This window comes from Eleginops maclovinus, chromosome 21, assembly GCF_036324505.1.
Source record: "Eleginops maclovinus isolate JMC-PN-2008 ecotype Puerto Natales chromosome 21, JC_Emac_rtc_rv5, whole genome shotgun sequence".
NCBI lineage: Eukaryota > Metazoa > Chordata > Actinopteri > Perciformes > Eleginopidae > Eleginops > Eleginops maclovinus.
Window position 1 is genome coordinate 7996781 of NC_086369.1, and position 21906 is coordinate 8018686.

Genomic DNA, 21906 nt, shown 5'->3' on the forward strand with positions numbered 1-21906 from the left:
GAGAGGGTTTGTGTACGTGCGCGCGCGCACGCGCTTTCTGTAATATTGAATCTCTCTCTCTCTCTCTGTCGGTTGTCTCCTCCTCTACTCTCCTCTTCTCTTTCGTTTCCACTGAAAATCGTTTGCGTTTTCCTATCTTGAGCAGCGCGTCCTTCCTTCCACCTCTTGTTAATTCACACCTTGACCGCATCCTTTAGGCATCTTGAATACACAGTCTTCTTCTTGTGCCTGCCGGTTCTCTGCCGCACCGGTGTTTCTTTCCGTATTTGCATTTTTTTTTTTTGTCTCTCTTCTGCCGGTGAAACACTTTTTCTCCAGCTGTAAGGAATCATGACCACGGCAAAGGAAGGCAATGCAACGTCGAAAACGGCTCAACAGCAAGAGCAGGTACCCAGGAGCTCTGCTCTCACTCACTTTCCTCTCGCATATTAATATCAACAGTGTCGCCATGCTTTGGTCTGCCGACACGCTACATTACTATTAGCATGCAGTGCTGCGGGGTCTCTTTCCTGACCGCTTGTTCTGCTGTGTTAGAGAAAACATGGTCATTTGGTTCGCTCGTAATAAACACTCCGAGTCAATTGGAAGTGAGCCGCTGACGTGCTGTCATTTAATCCCTACTGGAATATTTTGCAGCTTGTGAGAATCATCATCATTTAAATGCAGTTATCATTGTTCGGAGGTCATTATTCAGTCAATTTAGACACGGGAGACAATGAGCAGTTTGTGTTTTCTGTAACATCCAGTGCGCTTCACCTTGCAGTAGGACACGCAAATCAGCTCAATTAGCCTAACTTGGGTCAAATTGTGCACAGGCCTGCATATGTAGCGTTCATATTAACTGTTTAACTCATTGTAAAGTCCTCTTTTTTACTATTTTATACATTTATTTTAAACTCGAGGAAAAGCTGTCTCTTCAGTCTGAAGGATGAAAACAGTGTGTGCATTTCAGTGTGGTGCAGGGTGGCTTTGCTCTGTTTTCTTTACAACCTCCATCAGTCACTGATAATGGATCATCTGTTGACCCCCCTCCACAGAGGGGCAATAGCATCACATCATTTTATTAGTATCATTGTGTATCACTTTTTTATTAGTGGTAAACGATCACTCATTTTTTGCTCTGTAATGCCAAGGATGACAAATAATACACCTCCTCCTGCAGCAGAAGCCAGTGAATTTGAACAATGGTGCAGCTTTGCATTGGCAGAAACCTTTAATAAGCGAGCACAGGCCATGGACATATCTTAAAATGTGTGCATTAGAAGAAAATTGATTTACCTCTTTCAACATTTGGACAAAATATGTTTATTAAACAAAAACACCTATGTAGATCCTATATACCTACTGTAATCACTATCTTTTTACATCATTACCTTGAGTCAAATGCTCTGCTAGATTTGTTGTTTTAATTGTTTTATATATATTATGTAAACGTGCCATTTCATTTCTGCTCCTTATTGTCACATGGATGAATACGGTCTAGTTTTGTCAAGTTTCCTTGGTTTGAGCCAGTCTATTACCACAGAATGGAACTGAAGAAGGCAACCATCACTGCTAGCGAGGCCTCTTCCCATCTAAAGATGACAGAAAAGATGAGGGGACACTCAGATTTATCCTGCCAACAGACAGCGTGTTCCCTCTATTTTGTTTCTAGTCTATCAGTCTGCACTCTCAGAGGCAGCCACAGGTCCGCCAGTACCAGGGACTGCTTGTTTGTAGGAATTAACATCAGCTTAACAACTGACGGTAGGATGTTTTGTCATTCTTCTGGAAAAAATGGAAAAATATTTGCTGGTTTCAGCTTTAGAAATATAAATGTGTGCTGACCTTTTGTGTATCTTTGGAAATTCCCGATAACTGGAAAGTTAGTTGGATATTAACTTGATCTCCACATTTTTTTGACTATGTCCTTACATTTTGTACACTGAAACAGGGCTACAATTGATGATTATTTTCATTAGCAGTTATTATTATGATATATATATATGGTATTATTGGTTAATTATAAAACATATATTAACATAACATAATAATAAAACATTAAAATGTTGTTGCACATTCAAAGCACTATTGTTAGTTGACTCCAGTGACTTCCTTTTTGAAATTACTGACAAGATTCAAGACCTGCTGGTGCTGCCACAAATAGTAAATGGCGGCAGTCAGTGGATTTACCTCAGGCGTGAAGCTCCAGCATGTTGAAAAATAGCTTCAAGCATACCTGGTTTTACAATCGGCATGCATGCACACACAAAACAACACACATTACAACAGGGGCACGCAGACACACACGCACAAACATACACACCGCTGTGATTACGTGAGGTCCTGTTGTGGCCTCCTTATTGATGGTTTGCCGGCCGGGCTTATGGTTCAGGGGACAGAGGACGAAGATAAAGGGCAGCTCACCAGAGATAGCAACAGCTCTCCAGTAATCAGCTAGCTTCAGCACAGAGAGTGAGTCACACCTCTAACACACATTACTGCAACAGGGCAGTGGTTCTCAAGGTGTGAAAGGCTGAGACATGGTAAGGTGGAGTCATGTTCTTACAGAGGCAACACATTGTGGACTAAATTAAGTCTAAAGTAGCACTTTTTTTTGTCAAAATACGCCCATCTTTGACTAGTTAAATCACAGAAACACAGATGATTGTATTTGAATTTTGCTGTGAGATGTCCAATTAAATTAGCAACAGTACCAGTAATTACGATTGTTCTAAGTTTTATGTTTTTCTTACTTCAATCAGCCAGATTGAGCTTTAATGCAAGATAATAGCACGTACAATTCAATGAGAAACATTTCTTTGGAAATGCCTTTGCGTAGGGCCTTAATCTGCCGCATTTAGGAAGATGCATCGGGTAATGCATGCAAAAGTTTGAATTTCAAATACTTTAAGAGTCCTGCTGAAAGGCAAGGTCTGGCCTGTTAAAGTTGATTCAGTAGCATCTCATGGTAGGAGAGCAGTAAAGGACTTAAGGAGAGTTACAAAGCCAAAACTTAACATCAGGACAGCAGCTTGAGTAACAGCTGAGCGGAGCCGCCTCCGGGTGTTCCTGAAGAGAATAGGGCCAAAGAAGGAAACAAATCACTGACAAGTCCCATCACAGGTAGGATGGTTGGTCTTGCTCACTTTGAAGCGTTTTCCATTTTTCTTTGTATTTGTGATTCATGAATGTGCCTAAACTCTCAGAGACAGCATATGAATCAAGGTTGTCTAGGCTGTATAGTAAAAAAGTTCAGGAGAAAAAGGGGGTAAGAGATCACCTTAAAAAATATTTTATATTAGTTCAGTGCCTATTTATTTATAATCTTAAGTTTTTTATAAGATTCAGTGATACCTACTAAAAGTATACTCAATGTAACTACATATCTTAAATCAAAGTGAGGTATCTGAGGATGTACTCTTTTCAAATATTGATAAAATGTTGTTTATTTGAAGCAGTCTGCTATGAGCTGATAACTTAAAGCATAAAATGTGAAGATGCTCACTTGAATGTAAAAATATTGACGGGAGGAAAAAGCCAGACAGTAACATTAACTTTAAAGATGGTTGCAGTTTTAAATATTGTAATTGGATTTTACATATTTGTGTGTGTAAACAAGATCGCAGAAAAAAAGTGTAGGATTTTTTTTTCTGTTTTTGCATGCACTTGCCTGTACAGCATGCATGGTGGTTCTGTGCCACAGTTTCCTTTTTCCTTTTTTTTTTTATTATTTTTTTATTCATTCATAATGGCACTTATCCATCTGACAGTTTCTCATTTCCTACACAGTTTTACATTTTTTAAACAATGAAAATTATGCAATCAGCAATGTCAAATATAACAAAAATTCAAATAACTGATTTCAGGTGACTTATATATCATACACCATAAAGAAGAGTATCCATCAGTCAACATGCTCTCTTCATATTTACCCTTTAACATACAGATCTATATCATTGTTCATCCACATATTCTCCAAATCTTTATACATATTCATCCCTCAGTCATCTGGTTATATTGACTCTTCTACCTATATTTTTACCCTGTTCTCCATTCTCAATCTGTCTAAGATGAATAATAATAAAATAAATATGGGGGGATAGCTAATCAACATACATAGGTAAATCACAACAGATAAAATAAAATATGAGGAATTACTGAATAGGTAAAATAACAAAATATCCTATTCACCATTTCAATTTTCTATTACCTCTGTACATCTCCTGTTTACTCTAAATTCTTACTCCTGTCCAAATGGCGATGCTAAAATAGTTTCCAGTACAACAAGTAAAATAACTTTACAACGTCTTAAGTGAACCAAGGGATTCCCAGATTTTCTCATTCTCATATAAGGCCTTTTTCCAACATGGTGCATCTTTTCATTTGTATCTGTTGTTCAGAGGTGCCACTCTTCATCAGCGTGTCTAATTTCATTAATGTATATTCACCTTCTTTTTAAGACTATTCACTGGTAATGTTATATTGGTCCATTGTAAAAATGACCCAAACGTTTTGCCAATTCAGCTGTCAACCTCATTTATGTCCCCCAGTAAGATTATAATAGGAAGGTGAAAATTGTATCAGTATATGTAGATTTGTTCTGCTTGTGTAACATTTGTAAAGGCTGGTTCACAAATATGAAACGGCAACAATTTGGGGCAAATGCAATACATTTGAATGGAAAGGTGGTGATTGTTAGATTCATTCCTGAAGACAAAGTACAGTGAATAGCGAATCCACATACATTTTGTATTCAAAATTTGATTTTGCTCAACTCTAAAGAAAACGACGGAGAAGCTGTGTTGAACTTAGCACTTACTTTTACTAAACCTCCCCCACAGAAAAAGGAATGTTTTGCAGGCAGTTATTTGACAGTAATTGATGGCATTTAGTTGCCTACGTCTTTTGCATCAAGTATGTGAAAGCATTTATAAGCCGATTGCTAGCTTGGAGATGATTTGTTTCATCATTTTATCATTCAAAAATGCCAGTAGAACCTAATGGCCCAATAGAGACAGAGAGCTCAAGTGACTGACTAGCAGAAGGTGCTCCCAGATGGTTAACTTGTTAGCTTAACTTAGTAACTAACCCTACAAGGTGGCTGCTTCAGTATGAGATGTTCTGTTTAAGAGTGTAAGCAAAATGCTGAAAATGTGGTTCAAACCCACCTTAGAAGAGGTGGATTTCCATATGTATGAGGTTATAAACGTCAATTCTGTATCTGCTCTGCATATTTAGAATTTTGATTCTCTTCTGGCCGCTCTGCTTTCCAATCCTATTGACATACTGAAGTTTTTTCGTGAATGATGTTATCTGTCATACGTCTTTTTTTATGCTTACTTAATTTGCACATAGATTTCTTATGAGGTGAATACGTAGTTCACATGGCGTAAGGTCATCAGCTGCTTTTTCCTCTTACTGCATTATGTAATTTCATCCACTTCTTAATGAGGAAAAATAAGCAGGAATGCCAAAATAGGTTTTTTAAATGCAAGGAGGGACGAGATGATTTAGTTTTAGAATGCAAATAGATAATAAGCCAATAACTCCTGTTTGCCAAGTGCCCTTGACTGATAAAAAGGAATGGAAGATGGATTCAGAGAATTGGATGCCCTTAATGTTTGTGCCATAGTTAATCTTAAGGGCAATTACGAACAATTGAGCCGTGATGTGGGGGTCTGGAGCGGAGATTAGAGGCGAGATTGCCAGGCAAACCCACAGCGCTTCATCATGATTGTTGTCATAATTTAAATGTTCTTTTACTGAATTGGCTTATAATTGGCTTAATCCAGCCCCAGGAGGATGCGGTCGCTCGATTGGGACACAGCTTATGTTACACCTTGTATTCCAACTTATTACCAGAAGTTTTACCATTCTTTTTTAAAATGATGGTCAATAGACATTTTTACACAAAAATCTAACCTAATTTCTGAGATGAAAAAGGAAAAAATGACCAAAAATGGACCACCGATGCTATGAATTTGAATAAAATCCAAAAGATAACGAACCAAATCACAAATATTTTCTTTTAGTATACAAGCAAACATGTTAGGTTTCTGGCAGTAACATAAAATAAACCTTTAACCCAAAATAAAATCATTCGGCAACGGGTCAATTTGACCAAAGGACGACAGGAAGATTAACCAGAAGTTCCCTGTGGTTGGAGGTACATTTTGTTTGCTGAAGGAAAATACTGAGCAAGTGAGATTAATGATTCTTCAGACTGTCAGGGGAGTGTCAGCCTGTATCTGTGTCTGTGCAAGGCATAAAGGATGCGTGCATCTGTGTGTAAGCTGATATATTTTTTTATACCTTTCTTCATTAGCTTGTGTTTATCTGTGCCTCGCTTCCATCCATTTGAGCTGTGTTTTCTGGCCTTATCGACGTGCTGTAATTAGGCACCCAGAGCTGCGGAGCAGGAAGACGATCAGGAGCCACCATGTTCCGCCGAGCCTCTAATTGAAACGGTGAGCATTGCAAGGTTCAGCGTTGTCCCCCCTCGGGTCTTCCTGTCGTCTTGCTGCCACCTCCATGTTGGTGACAAACATTCAGAAGAGCGAGTGCCAGTCACGAACGATAAGCAGGTAATTGCCCATAGGCTCGGATGTGAATTAGGAGAAGCTGTGCTCCAGCTCCATTGGACATGCTGCTAGAGGTTGTTTGTGCCAGTGTTGGGGGGGGTGTGACAGCGCAAAGTCATACACAGAGCTGTGGTGAGAATGGAATGTCATTAAATTTGTCTTATTAAAGCTTTGGTTTCAGAGTTTTTCCTTAATTTTTGGTATAGGTTCTTAAAATCTTCATTTTCAGAGTCTTTCTCGTTCTACTGAACGCCTGAGCTTGCAATATTTTTATTGTTGTTTTAAAAAAAAAGGATTTTCATGTCTTGTAATTGCATTGTTGAGGAAACTGTTACCCAAGTTTTTCATTCATTACTATGGGTGGAAATAACCAGGGTCCCCACGATACGATACAGTCGCGATATTTAAGCCACAATAAAATAATATTGCGATTCTACGATATGCTTAGTATTGCGATACAATATAATGCAATATGGTGTATCTCTGATTTCTTCCTCTGCTGACTCCAACTTTGTTTTGACTAACTTCCTGCCAATCCCACGGACTTTACCCATGGCCATAAAATAATAGTAATAAAATATCGATACTCGGTGTCCATGTATCAATATAATATCACCACTCAAAGTATCGTGATATTATGCTGTATCGATTATTTCCCCCACCCCTATTCATTACATAAATATACCTATTTGTGTATATGATAGGACATTAAGCCTTTGGAATCTTTTACATTTTTTAATGAACCCTTGAAAATACAAATGAGCAACTATTTCCTCCCTACTTAGTTGCCTGCAGGAGGCTAAAGGCTATGCCCAAATCTCGGCTTCTTGCTGCACTGCCTGGCAAAAGCATGAGGAATGAGCTTGCTTTCTGTAGCCAGTCTTACAACCAGTGTTCTTGCTGACATTTATTGCCTCCGACCTTTAGTGTTATTGTTATGGCTGCAATAAATTTCGCCACCGTGGAATACTGGTGGTGCTTCAAATTGACCAACTTGAGATTTTAATGTGACAACTCATCACATTATGGTGATTGAAGCGTGAAAGTAGGCATCCTGCTGCAATATCATCTTTCTCCACCTCAAAAGCTTTCCTATAGTCTGTCTGACAGTCATGTTGTCAGCTCTATCCTGGCATGCATCCCGCTACTGCTTCCCCAAGCTACTGTATATAAAATGAGTCCGGGTGCAAGAGAATTGGTCAGAGGTGACAGTGTCAACCCCCTGCTGATTTTCCACGCTCAAAATCTTGGCAGCCATTACATGCCCCCTCAGTGATGTTTAGTGCCAATACCTGAAATGCTGACTTTCATCATGACATTTGCTGGGCACACTCCAAACGACCAGCGGCCAACTCGTTCCTATGGAGATCATGTACCCCAGCAAGCAGCTTTCTACAAAGAAAACAAACTCATATTAAAACAGACAAAGTGAGGGGGGGAAAATAATATTCATTCATTGTTTTTGTCACCATTTTCGCTACTCCTTTTATAACGAGCATATGAAATTGAATCAAATGCTCGGCTAATGTGAGTCACATTCTGGCAAATGAGTATGCAGCCCTAATTTCAGAGTGTTCCAGCAAATGAGTGTCTGACTTTGTTAGAGCATCAAAAGCCACAGGAAGCTTGATTGGAGCTTTTGATTTGGTTATTGTTCTGTTGACATGAATATGCAGTTCATTACCACTTTGCTGGAATTGGGCATACCAGTCAGGATGGTAATTACTTCAGAAAGACAGTCCCACTTACAAAAATTGTGAGTGGGACTGATTGAGTCATCTATTCTATATCATCTATTTATCCTCTCAAGCTGTCGTAATTTTAGATTGATCAAATATGCATGTTGACAAGCTGATTCCAAAATAGTTATGGATACTGAAATGTGTTGTTTAAACAATTGACCAACTAATTAATCACCCTTACAAAATCATAAATGTCTATATGAAGAATAATTCAGAGATACTTAAAGATTGTAATTAGCAGTCCCACATAATGGTGGAATGTTCCTTGTTCACAATTTTGGATTTTTGAGATCGAGATGGTACCTGTTTTTTTCATTTATTTCAGAGATTCTGAGGATGCTTTCAATATCAGTCATGTGCTATCTTTTCAGAGAAGTAGTGTGAAAAATGACCTTCCTGGGGTTAAATTTAGAAATGAACAGTTAACAATACTTGTTATACCTAATGGATTTCACTCTTAGTAAAGAACTTTATGTTTAAATGAATTTGACCTTAAGACCTCAGGGAGCTGATTCAAGTACAAACAAAAAAAATAGAAAATTGTAAAGTAGCAGATAAAACATAATATGCTAACACAGTGAAAGAAAGTTGACAAAAACAAACAGTGGGATAAAATATCTTGCTCTGACTTGGTGAAAGCTGACACACTCCGCCCCAGTTCTGAGGCCTAATAGAGTGGTGCAGGGAGGATGTATTTTAGTAGGCCGACCCGGAAGTAAGCTGTGCATGAGTTACGCATGGTAACATAAGATTTTGAAATATTGTAAAAAATAAGATCTGTGGAAAACGAACCCGTTTGATAAATGCACGTTTTGATCGGCCGGATAATCTCCACCTGTCTACCCTACTTTTATCATTTTCTAATCATAAATCTAATCGTCAGAAGCAAAATGCTAACGTTATGATGTAAACGAACTACAGACGAGTACAGCAGGGTTGCAGGACTTTCAACGTCACACCGACTTAAGATCCTTTCAACTGACTTTCAAAAATACAGATTCAAAATTGTACAAGTTGAAGCATCTATTTTAAGAGTTTGCAAGAGCGCAGGTACTAGAACAGGTGCAAACAAACTTAGCGGGAGTGTTTACGTGTTCGGTGTTATGACGTACAACGTCCTCGACAACTTCTGTATTCCTATTCAGCCACTTGTAACAACCATCGTTTTTCAGACACATACACTCTTCAAAAATCACCAGTGGGGTCACTGCTAATGTATTTAATGCTGTAGAACAAAACGTGATCCGTCTCTTAAATGTGTGTCAAGCAAAGACCTTATTTCGAGCTAATTTCAAAAATCCTACGGCGAAATCCCATTGACTCTGAGACGAGGGAACCGGAAGTGGTCAAATGCTCACTCACTTCCGGGTATTAAGACTCGTTCCTGCACCACTCTATGTGAAAGGCTATGCATTATGTCACAGCTTCCGACTGACAAATGGAACGGTATGTTGGAAGATCTTTTAAAATCCACACTGCATGGATTTTGAACCCAAAATGAATTGTTGAGAGTGTGTTATGAAGGCCAAATGCCAGGAATAAACACTATAATATAATGAAATATGTGGTACAACTAAGACAGACCAAATAAATAAATACACCCAGGGCAAATTATGTAAAACATTACAAAAAACAAGTGAAAGGCAAATAATCGACACCCATTAGGTGGAAAACGATCTATAAATACTTAAAGCCAATTTTGAGAAATTCTGTAGCAGGCCTTAAATCATGCTGCCTTTTGTTGTGTTTAATTGGAGCTGATAGAGCAGCTCCCGTAAAGTTCTGCTGTCATTGATGTTTTTTTCTTTCCTCTTTGTAGCCCTCTCACCTCTCCTTTTCACTTCATTCACTTGGTCGAGCATGTCCCGGGGGTTCAATTACGTAGTTTGACGAAAACTTTACATGTTAGGTGCACTTGCACACATACAGTGAGGTTTGTTTTTGCCTTTTGTGTTGTTCATGATGTAATGATGTTGTCAACTTTTCTTGGTTTTCATTGCTCATGGTCTAACTGCCTTATTGACAGAATCAAAAATAATTGTATTTGTTAAATCTTAGGGTTAAGGCTTACTGTTGCCCAGACATTAAGCCTTATTTACAGAAATACCTGTCTAATGTGAACTGTATGGATGATGCATGCATATGCTGCATTTGAACACACACTCGGGCCAAGTAGTATTCTTTTTTAGTTTTTTGCGTTGTTGAGAACTTGTATTCTTATGTTGGATTATGGGCGACCGTTTTTGCGCCACATAACAGTTTGCTTTTATATGGGGAAAGCATCGTACAACTTCACTGATACTTATAGGGAACAAAGAAATATTGAAAATCAATTTCATCACACTTGCCGATGTCTGCTTTGTGGTGACAAAATGCATTAGAGAGCATAAAGACCATTGAACAGGTGCCTTTCCCATGTGTTTACACTGACTGGTTGTTCAAAGAATCCATCACAAAGATTTCTAAAGAGCTTTAAAACACATTATAATTCATGTCTCTCATGGTGCTGCATAATATATGTTTTAGGTGTGACAAGAGCTATATGTGGAGGAAGAAAGTTTGTGAAATAAATGTATGTTGATATTTGAAGTTTGACATAACCCAAAAGTAAAAGCAGTATTATTTGGCTCTCTTTTTCATTATTGACTTCGTGTTGGACAACAATGCTTTCTGATGAGGTTTAGGGGCCAGGGGTCATCCAAATCCACCAAGAAGTGAACCCTAGATTATTTTCTTGGTAAATCTTTTCAAACTCTCTGTTGACCCTTGTTGACTCTGTACTGATCAGATGTGGGATGATGTATTTCAGCAGTGATAGAGACCAAACATTCTGTATTCAGAGTTGTTGAGAACAAGGCATTTTGTGTTTTTTGTGTTGTTTCAAAAAAGTTGATTGTGGTTTTATTTCTGAATGAATGCAAAAAATGGATACTTGACAACAAAGCAGTTTTTTCTCATCTTTGTGCTTCATGTATTATGCATGGAAGGTATAGGGGGAAAAAAACATTGCAAGTTTTCTTTTTGTATCACCCGACAACAAAGTAGCAGCATGACTTACCTGATTTAATTTCCTACTTTGCACATCCTGTTATGTGACTATTGTTGATGTGCACATCGCATTATTGTGGTGAACAGCAGTGAAGGATTTTTTTTTTCATCTTTGTTATGAAGCAATACAATGAAATTGATATATTTTATAACTTTATCAAGTTTCCCTGTAGTATTTGAACTCACGCTCACCTGTTTTCTCATTTGATGATATGTCCCTGCAGTGCAGAAAAGGCCTCTCTGTCCACCCTACATATCAGAACAGGGTCACTGTTTTACTGCCTGGGGATTCTTATTGGACAATAATATTGTCTGAGATACACAGCAGGTGCCTGAATAAACCCTCTAATGGAGCAATTATTCTCAAACAAAAGGTTACCTCAGGCGTGACGACAGGCCGTGAAATCAATAAAGCTCCCAATTACGACCAAAGCACGGGGCCTATATTTGGTCTACGGCCGTCAGCCTTCCAGGAGAAGATCAGATTTCAAGGCACCCTCATTCCCTCAGTAGGTCTTTGAGATTAAGTTACCATATTTTATACCAGGAGTGTTGGATTTGCCCCTTTATAAAATACTTACATTTTCCTTCTGAGAGAAAAAAAACCTTCTCTTCCCGTTGTGAGTGCGTGGTACTGGAAACCAGTTTTAGAATTTTTACAGAATCATTGAAAACCAACCTAACTTCTGGTGTCATGGTTATTGCCTCTTAATTCTGCTAAGGATATAAAGTTTGACGCATGAGCATAGTGTAAGCCTTTTTATTCAAGTCATGACCAGACTAACTTCATAATTCACTTAACAGAAGTAGTGTTGCACACCCGAGGATCAGATGGAGAAAAAATCCTTACATTACCACCAGTGTTGGTTCTTATGTCAGTTCAGGCTTCGTCATCGATTTGAACGGTATACCTGGTCCTTTCCAATAGCTTCAAGATCCAGCCAATAGCCATCTGGCAGGCCACAACATTAATCTTGTATTTAAAATGTATTGAGTCAAATCAGCATACCTGTATTTATTCACCTACCTCTATTTATTCGCAACCTTCTCCGCTGTGCTGTAGGTTTGAACAGTGTTATTGGAGTGTGGCATAATTGGATGACAAATTGACAAAGCAGCATCGATAACTTTACCCTCTTATAATTGACATCAACTATTGACTCCAGTGCAAGAGGCATAGCGCATGAAAAAAACCTTGTTAACTACTGTTTTATGTGCATATTGACATCAGTGTACAAATGGGTGTGAACAATCTCTACTTGCTTCAATTTCATTTGACAGCATTTGCAATACTCTGTCTCAGACTCTCTCCCTGTATTTTTGTCTTTTACCCTCTTCAATTCATGACTTACTTCCTCCTCTCACCCTCTGCTGTTCTGCATTGTAGTAAAACAGCAGAAGAGAAGAGTCACAAAGCCCAATCCAATGTGACTCATAGATACCTGAAGATACAGTCTTGAGGCTATAGTATAGCACTTTAGTCTGAAAGAGAAATAAAAGCTTCTTTGCAACATCCCCATACTGCGAATAGTCCATTTTGCGACAATAATAGACATTATATATCTGATTATGTACTGCATGTAATACTAACAAAGGATTGGAGGATGAGTGTTGCATATGGAACAGAATGTATGTCTTTCTGTATTTCATACAATAGTATAGAAGTACAGAAAGCAATTTTTACAATGAAGGAAAACTAAGGAATTTATTTTCATTTAAGAGTATAACTTAAATCTTCTTTTAATTGTCACATATTTAGACCCTTTATACCAAATAAAAAACATATTCAGCAGTAATAAAATGACACACATCCTCTGAATTTGCCACAAATAGATAATACTATCATTCAACAATGATACTGCTGGACCATAGGTAACAACAGCTGGCCAGATAGAGGGTTCGCCGTAATTATTTTTGCAGCCTTGATGGGGTCGCCAGGGAAACGCAACAAGAACCTAGGCTAACAAAGTAAATGGATGGATGGAAATGCCGTGTGTACACACTATTGTACCAGGGGAATTCCTCACAGATTGTGATGTTATTCCAAATATGAATATATTGTTAAGTTCCCAAACGGCTTTATGGAGAACACACTGAGTGTATTTGAACATCCACTGGGCAGTTTGGGATCCTGTGCTGTTCATAATACATGAAAATACCCCAAATGTCAGTGACTGTTTTTCAAGCGATTGCTATTTTTCTTATTTGCAGCGTGCTAACATGCTGGAGGCTAATGTTGGTCCTTCACGGGACTTCTACCTTTACTCACGGGACTTTTTCCCCAGTGAGAGATGTGAAGCCCTTTCTTCTGTGACTGCAGATCCTCGTTTAGGTGAACATGTTTAAAATCGTGGATGAGAGCAGTCGGACTGGGACAAACTGCACGGGTATAGGCTACTATGCTTTGTGAATCAACGAACACAAAGCACATTTCCTTTTTTTTTTTTAAAGAAGGCATTCTACATTGTGAATGCACTTCAGCCAAACATTATGCTAATATCAAGACACTCTATTCTTTCTACGTGATTTTTTGTGTTTTGTCAGGGAAAGCGATAAAAATCCAGCAGGCCAGAATACATTATCCGGGGTAAACATCAACAGGAGCAGTAGCCTCTTTTTATTAGACCTCTGTGTCTGTAAGCAGTGGGTTGTTGGGCATTTCATTTCCAGGAAGCGTGTACGTCTGCTGATGCATATTGTTTTCATGACAGCAATTTATTTTGCAAGAGTGGTGCGACCAAGAGTTGCGTTATGGAATGAAGGCTGATAGATAAGAACAGAAAGAAAGATACTTTTCAATTCTTAATGTGCCTCAGAGATGCAGCACACAAAAGTACTGCCGATAGGCCACAGTGAATACCAATGTCTCTGGGTGTGGGGCGAGGGACATGTAGCGCTCTGCAGTGAAATCCTACTTCCTGCCGTTCCCTCTGTCTGGTTTCTGTGTTCTCCGCAACGGTTCTTCTCCACAGCTTCTCAGAAGACTTTCTCATTATTTTCTAGCTGTAAAATGTCTATGCAGGAGAACACCTTCCAGGCTGTTTTATTATGTTAAGTGTGGGGTATATACTGATCTTTAACTATAGAGTTATTTTGAATTGGAAGACTACGTTCACACTGTAGAATTGCCCTTCAATTTTGTGCTGGTTTTTTGTCTCTCTGTGTACCTTGTCAGCGTTTAAGTGCTTCTTCAGGTGAAGGAGTTGCTAGGTTGTACAGTGGTTTGCTTTCTTAAAGGGAAATATGAAAAAAGGGATTCACAACAGTTCGTATTACAAACGGCAGCAGAGGAGTGTTTTCTGCTAGGTGCATCTGTTTGGAAAGGAGACACATCTATGCTTTTGTTATTTAATTATTTGTTAAGGCTACTTTTAGCTTGGCTCATTACATGCTTTCTTTGAAGAGCTGGCTCTTAGTTTTATTCAACGCATGTATGGACTAACTCATCTGTGATTACTTCAGTGCATCAGTTTTGCTAACTAACTAAACTAACCAATCCGGATAGATTTTGTCCAGGTTCTTCTTTGCCGGGAAAAGACAAAAAATAATCCTTTATTCAACAGAATAGAGTCATGGATTCAGAAAAAAGGGGCAACATGCAAAGGAACACCTGTGTACTTAGCTCTAAAACAATTGTGTTGTAAATATATTTAAATATAATATAGCGCTCTAGAAGAAATTAAGAAACTACTCCAATTTTTTTCTTGAATCTTTAACTCTACATGTATTGCAACCGTTCCAGTGTCTGTTGAATTCCAACACAGAGAGAAATTGTCAGTCATTTATAGAATACAATAAAAAAGATAATAAGAATTCAACTTAAAGGCATACCTATAAATATTAAACAATGCTGAAGTGGTATCTTAATTTTTTCCGCAGCTGTATATATTCTTTTCTTTTTTTTATACAATCTGCAAATCACCCTAGTAGATGCACTGTGCCAAAAAGCATTTATTTAATCAAAATACAGCAAATCATTTCAGTTGTTTTTTTTATTGTTTCTTTGTTACTTGAGCACATCCTTAACTGATGAGGCAGCATCAGCTATCTCTTTTTACAACTTAGCTGATGTTGACATAAGAATGACTTACTATTTGCATCTGTAACAATACATTGTGTGTGGATATTCATTTCAATGGAAGTTGATGAATAGTTGATGAAGATGTGACTTGAAATATAAGGAAAGCCAAACACAGAAAAGCATAATTAGCTTGTTTGAATGTGTTGCAGATGTTTACAACCAGTGGCCTACAGTTGATAGTTTTGCACACATTTGATTTAATTTAACATTGAAGAATAGCTTCCTGAAGAGAAGTTGGATTGAAAAGATTGTGAATGATAATTGCATTTTATGGAGTTTGTCACCGACTATCCATATAGATCTCATTTAAATCAGAGGTCTTCGGCTTGCTCACATAGTCAGTACATTACACACAAGGGTATAGATTCAGAAAATGTGCACGTTATGCTGGAACTTGTCCAGGTATAGACATGTATCATTAAATGCAGCATACAGCAGTCAAAAGGACGGCCACACAATTTATATTTTTTTGCCTTTACTATGGTCAGTAGATTGCCCCTTCTTCTAACTCTCTTTTACCTTTACTTGAAGTGCTGCTAAATGTAAGAAATGAATGTAAATAATCTTTGATTGGATTGAGGGGAGCTACAGTAACATTCTAAGTGACGAAATAAGGAGAAACTCTGACTTTATTCTATATTGTCCTTGTTTCCTAAAGAAAGCGTTTGTGGGTTTTTTTTGTTTTGTTTGTTTGTTTACTTCATGCATTATACATTACATTGCATTATACAGTCCCCATACAGAAATTCAGTCCCTCATGTGTTTGCCTCATCACATGTTTAGCATGTCATCATGCAGGTTCACCATGCCATAGCTATAGGGGAGGATTGCGCTGCCATCTAAATAGACATTTTTGTCTATTTTGCCTTCGGAAGTTATATGTTAAGCGCATTTACAATCAATTCAGATTTGGTTGAAGTGAATAATATTCCAGACTTTTCATCGCAATGCAAATCATGTTCTGAGAAACATTTCTCCAGGTTCTTTTCCACAATACAGCGGCTCTGTGCCACACATACTGACTGATTCTCTACATGTATTGCAACCATTCCAGTGTCTGTTGAATTCCAACACAGAGAGAAATTGTCAGTCATTTATAGAATACAATAAAAAAGATAATAAGAATTCAACTTAAAGGCATACCTATAAATAATAAATAATGCTGAAGTGGTATCTTAATTTTTTCCGCAGCTGTATATATTCTTTTCTTTTTTTTATACAATCTGCAAATCACCCTAGCAGATGCACTGTGCCAAAAAGCATTTATTTAATCAAAATACAGCAAATCATTTCAGTTGTTTTTTTTATTGTTTCTTTGTTACTTGAGCACATCCTTAACTGATGAGGCAGCATCGGCTATCTCTTTTTACAACTTAGCTGATGTTGACACAAGAATGACTTACTATTTGCATCTGTAACAATACATTGTGTGTGGATATTCATTTCAATGGAAGTTGATGAATAGTTGATGAAGATGTGACTTGAAATATAAGGAAAGCCAAACACAGAAAAGCATAATTAGCTTGTTGGAATGTGTTGCAGATGTTTACAACCAGTGGCCTACAGTTGATAGTTTTGCACACATTTGATTTAATTTAACATTGAAGAATAGCTTCCTGAAGAGAAGTTGGATTGAAAAGATTGTGAATGATAATTGCATTTTATGGAGTTTGTCACCGACTGTCCATATAGATCTCATTTAAATCAGAGGTCTTGGGCTTGCTCACATAGTCAGTACATTACACACAAGGGTATAGATTCAGAAAATGTGCACGTTATGCTGGAACTTGTCCAGGTATAGACATGTATCATTAAATGCAGCATACAGCATTCAAAAGGACGGCCACACAATTTATATTTTTTTGCCTTTACTATGGTCAGTAGATTGCCCCTTCTTCTAACTGTCTTTTACCTTTACTTGAAGTGCTGCTAAATGTAAGAAATGAATGTAAATAATCTTTGATTGGATTGAGTGGAGCTACAGTAACATTCTAAATGACGAAATAAGGAGAAACTCTGACTTTATTCTATATTGTCCTTGTTTCCTAAAGAAAGCGTTTGTGGTTTTTTTTGTTTTGTTTGTTTGTTTACTTCATGCATTATACATTACATTGCATTATACAGTCCCTATACAGAAATTCAGTCCCTCATGTGTTTGCCTCATCACATGTTTAGCATGTCATCATGCAGGTTCACCATGCCATAGCTATAGGGGAGGATTGCGCTGCCATCTAAATAGACGTTTTAGTCTATTTTGCCTTCGGAAGTTATATGTTAAGCGCATTTACAATCAATTCAGATTTGGTTGAAGTGAATAATATTCCAGACTTTTCATCGCAATGCAAATCATGTTCTGAGAAACATTTCTCCAGGTTCTTTTCCACAATACAGTGGCTCTGTGCCACACATACTGACTGATTCTCTAGCAGTGGTTATTATATGCTATTTTACAGAGATGTGATTTAGTGCAAACTCTGCAGAGGGAGGTCAGCTGGGGGTGGTGCCCTCCCAGCGTCTCTCTAATGGACTGGAAGAGATTCACTCACAAATTAGACATACCAGGCGGAAGAAGCTGAAGAACAATGCGGACAAACACACAATGGCCAGATGGAAATGAGTTCTCCTACCCTGAGTTGTTTATGTACAGCCCTTCAGCTGCGCCATGTTCGTACTGGATTCAGTCACATTGTGTTGATGTTCTTTGACCTGTGAAGCACAGAGCTGGATAAGGCATTTCGTTTTTGAATCTTTTGCTCAAAGAAAGAAAAGTCAGACATAGAAGTACAGAATCCTTCTGTACTTAAAACCACCAAAGTAATCATAGAGGATTTGGATTTGAGAAGATCTGCTCATATTTTACAAAAATTAAGTCCATTTGAAGAGAATAGAGGAATCAAATATTTCAAATCCCTCTCTCTGATGATTAAAATCACATCTCTGCACTGTAAATGAGTTGAAATAATATCTTGAATGTTTCTTCTTATGGATAAGTTTACTAGAACTGGAATGGAGTTCAAAGCGGCAAATAAGAGGAAATGTTATGAAAAATGTCAATACACCATATTTATTCCATTTATGGTATGGCATATGGAGTTTATGGTTTATTGTTACCAAAATAAAGACAGATTTTTCACACGTATTTACAAATATGAATACAGTGTTTGAGCATACTTACAAGAGTTTGTTCTTAAGACAAAAATCCTATGCTGTTATTCAAATTTGTTCTCGTGCTTCTGTTGTTGTTTTCATCATTTCTCTTTCCAGTAAAAAAGAATATTGGCATTTAATGAAACTTGGTTTAAAGGGTATAGCAAGGAGGAACCACCTACATTTTTTGGAATGGGTTTGAATGGTTGCTCGTATCATCCTATGTTGCTAATTTCAACTGACAGTATCAGACCTTTCATGCTGACAGACCTCGCTCTAATTATTTGATGATTTGTATCCCTTGTTGATGTATGTACCCGACTCAAGGTTACAGCTTTGATCCAATTATATGCCATCTTGCTTCTGTTAACAGCATTTGGCATCTTCTATGTGTCAAAGTGTCACTCAGCCAACCACTGAACCCCAGGTTACTTGTATAGCTCTCTCTTGGTAAGTGCATGAATTAAAAGTAGTCAGTTTAATTTTGGCCAAAAAATACACTATTCTTTGTTTTGGTATATTGTGATTCGCTCTCTGCAACCCTGTGATGTGTACAGGCTTCTAGGATACCTTCTCCTTTTCCTTTTCCCTACACCTCCACAAGAACCATGCTATCATAATGCGTGCCTTAAGACAATGAGATATTTTTAGGGAACACTATTAACTTATAATTGAACTCATGGAAACAGGCCCCTAAATAGCAGATTTTCTGCCAACTTGTTTCTGTCTCTCAGATATTCATTTAGAATCCTATGTAATGACCAATACCGTTACTGATGCTGGAGCCAAAAGGCATTATCATTATATTCAGCCTACAATCACATAAGACATTGTAGTTTGAGCTATTTAAGCGGCAAAGGAAGATTTAGCATCCCATAAGGACAACACCAATCGAGCAGTCACTCACGCTATACAGCCTTTCCCATGGTTGGTTCCTAGTCGGAATTGGTACTTTTTTCTTTTAAGCTGTACTTTGGTTTATCTTTGTGGGATATTTTATGTGTCGTCATATTAATAGATTACTTTTCATTTCAAGTTCTTTACAGATTGACAAAACGTTTTGTTATCATTCAAAGCAAAAATACAGCTGGAAAGTACACCAAAATGTTTTAATGAAGCAAACATGTTTTTTGATTATGCTAAAGGTTTAATAGTGTTCATGCATACCCCAAATAAGCAGGTTAGCTGTCTTTAGGTGCTTAATACTTCATTGCCAGAATGGATATCTGAAGTGGATAGCAGGCTTTTGAACCAATAATGTATTCTGATTGATAAACTAGAGGTATGCCATATATACAATTTTGGTCCAGATTTTTATGGATCAGGATCTTAAAGAACATTTTGCATTGAACAGGTTGCCAGCGGATATGTTTGAAAACCAATGATATAATTTCAAAGATATTGGTATCAACTGCTACATTTCTACAACTGTGGCATTGCGCTTATACAGTTCTAAAGACAATAGAATCAAAAGGCAAATACATCGCAAAGGTAAAGTAAGGGAAAGCATTTCCATTATTTCCCTTTCCATCTTCAATTATATATATTCCTATAAAACACATACAGTATGCCCTTGTTATTAATGAGGTAAGTGTTGTTTTTTTTGAGGAGCTGAAGCTACTGAATTGCTTAAATGTTGCAGTTACATTGCAGGACTTTTTTTCCCGATTCTTGGAAATATAAAAATCATGATGGTCTTCTAAGTATTCCTGAGATAATGGAAGGTTGGTGGTGGTGCCAATCTAGGAATACAACATACAAAATATTAACATTGTTAGTGGACCTACAGGATCAGGGATTAACAATATGTTGCATCTAAATCCAACTCCCAATACTTTAAGCATTTTCTATGGCCAAAGGGAAAAAAAGGGGAAAGTGTAAGACTAACCTTTGCTGGCGTTGACTTTTAGAGGCATTATTGGCACAGTGTTGCCTTTCACATTCTCAGGAATCAACAATACATGCTCTGCAGCTACAAACATGACAGCTGCTGAGGACAAGTAAACAACAGGTTCTTGTTTTTTTCCAGTTTGGACCTATATCCATCTACAGTATCCCAAACTTTGTTGCTCTCCTTCTCATGGTTTGGTCATGCCTCAAGTTTTCCTGACAGTGAACCTTCCTGCAGCCTCCCAACATGTTATTTACTTTTTTATCTTCTGCTAAAGTCACTTTTTATCACATTGTCATTACAGCACTTAAGGTCTAGGTAATTAGTCCAATCATTATTATAATTATAGATCATAGGGGGGATGAGCAGGATGGTTTGGCAAGGTTTTCCGCCTTCATCTGCGCCCCTACCCAGACTGCATACATGATTACCATGATGCCCTTCAAGTTCAGGTGTAGAAAATAAATAACATAATTTCTTGATGAGGTTTCTGTCTGCCTAATCATTTTGGGTCCAATCATTATTATGCTTTCACCGCAGGAAGGTGTGGATCCTCACAAATATGCTGTTTGCTAACTCTCAGAGAGGGAGCTTCTGTGGATCTGGTTTTTTTTCAGTTATGGTAAAATGTTCTCCCAGAGATGCTGAGCTATATGGAAATGCTGTTTGACACTGAATCCTTGTTCATATTTAGAATGGAATAGATCTTTTAGCATGCTGGATCTGACTGTTGCAGAATATGGAGGAAAAGCAAGAGAAGCATGTGTGTGTGTGTGTGTGTGTGTGTGTGTGTGTGTGTGTGTGTGTGTGTGTGTGTGTGTGTGTGTGTGTGTGTGTGTGTGTGTGTGTGTGTGTGTGTGTGTGTGTGTGTGTGTGTGTGTGTGTGTGTGTGTGTGTGTGTGTGTGTGTGTGTGTGTGTGCACTTTCTTGTTCTACAGAAGTAGAGCTGAGCTGAATATTAACTCTTCTTGGACAAACTACCAAACTTTTTTTTCATAATTCTAGAAATGTTTAAATCTGACAGTGCAGACTATCTGTTCTGCCAAAGTATAAAGGTCAGTATTTTTTAAGATTTCCTCCCAAAACTCTGAATAAAGGTTAAATGAAATTAAAAATGTATTTATTTGAAAATGTTGGCGATAATTGTTGTTGCTCAAAATGAAACAACATTCCATGGACAATTTGATGAGCCTTCACTTTCTCTACCCAAAATGTGTCTGGCTAAAGCACGTCTCGATTAATTTTAGTCAGTTTTTTCCAAATATGCACAGATTTATTTAGCTCTTTTGTTGTGCATTACCCTCATTGAGCACTCTGTCATGCTCACTTTCCATCCCATTATTGCATTTAAGTAGTTGCTCCCTAAAGAGCAGTTTTTTTTCCCTCAATTTCTTTATACTATTTTCTGAACAAACACAAATTTGTCACATATAT

The 21906-nt window shown here is 37.7% G+C and overlaps 1 protein-coding gene across 3 annotated transcripts in view; it reads left to right on the forward strand.

The window, feature by feature from the left end:
* LOC134883864 (dipeptidyl aminopeptidase-like protein 6) overlaps positions 1 to 21906 on the forward strand; it is a 193991-nt gene that overhangs the window by 96546 nt on the left and 75539 nt on the right. Inside the window, exon 1 of one of the 3 annotated variants that reach the window (XM_063912327.1) lies at positions 163 to 387. The exons of the other annotated variants lie outside the window; for them this stretch is intronic. Within the exon in view, the coding sequence (XP_063768397.1) occupies positions 331 to 387 (57 nt within the window). The 5' untranslated portion in view covers positions 163 to 330. Of the gene's footprint in view, positions 1 to 162; positions 388 to 21906 lie in introns of those variants that run through there. 3 annotated transcript variants of the gene reach the window in all.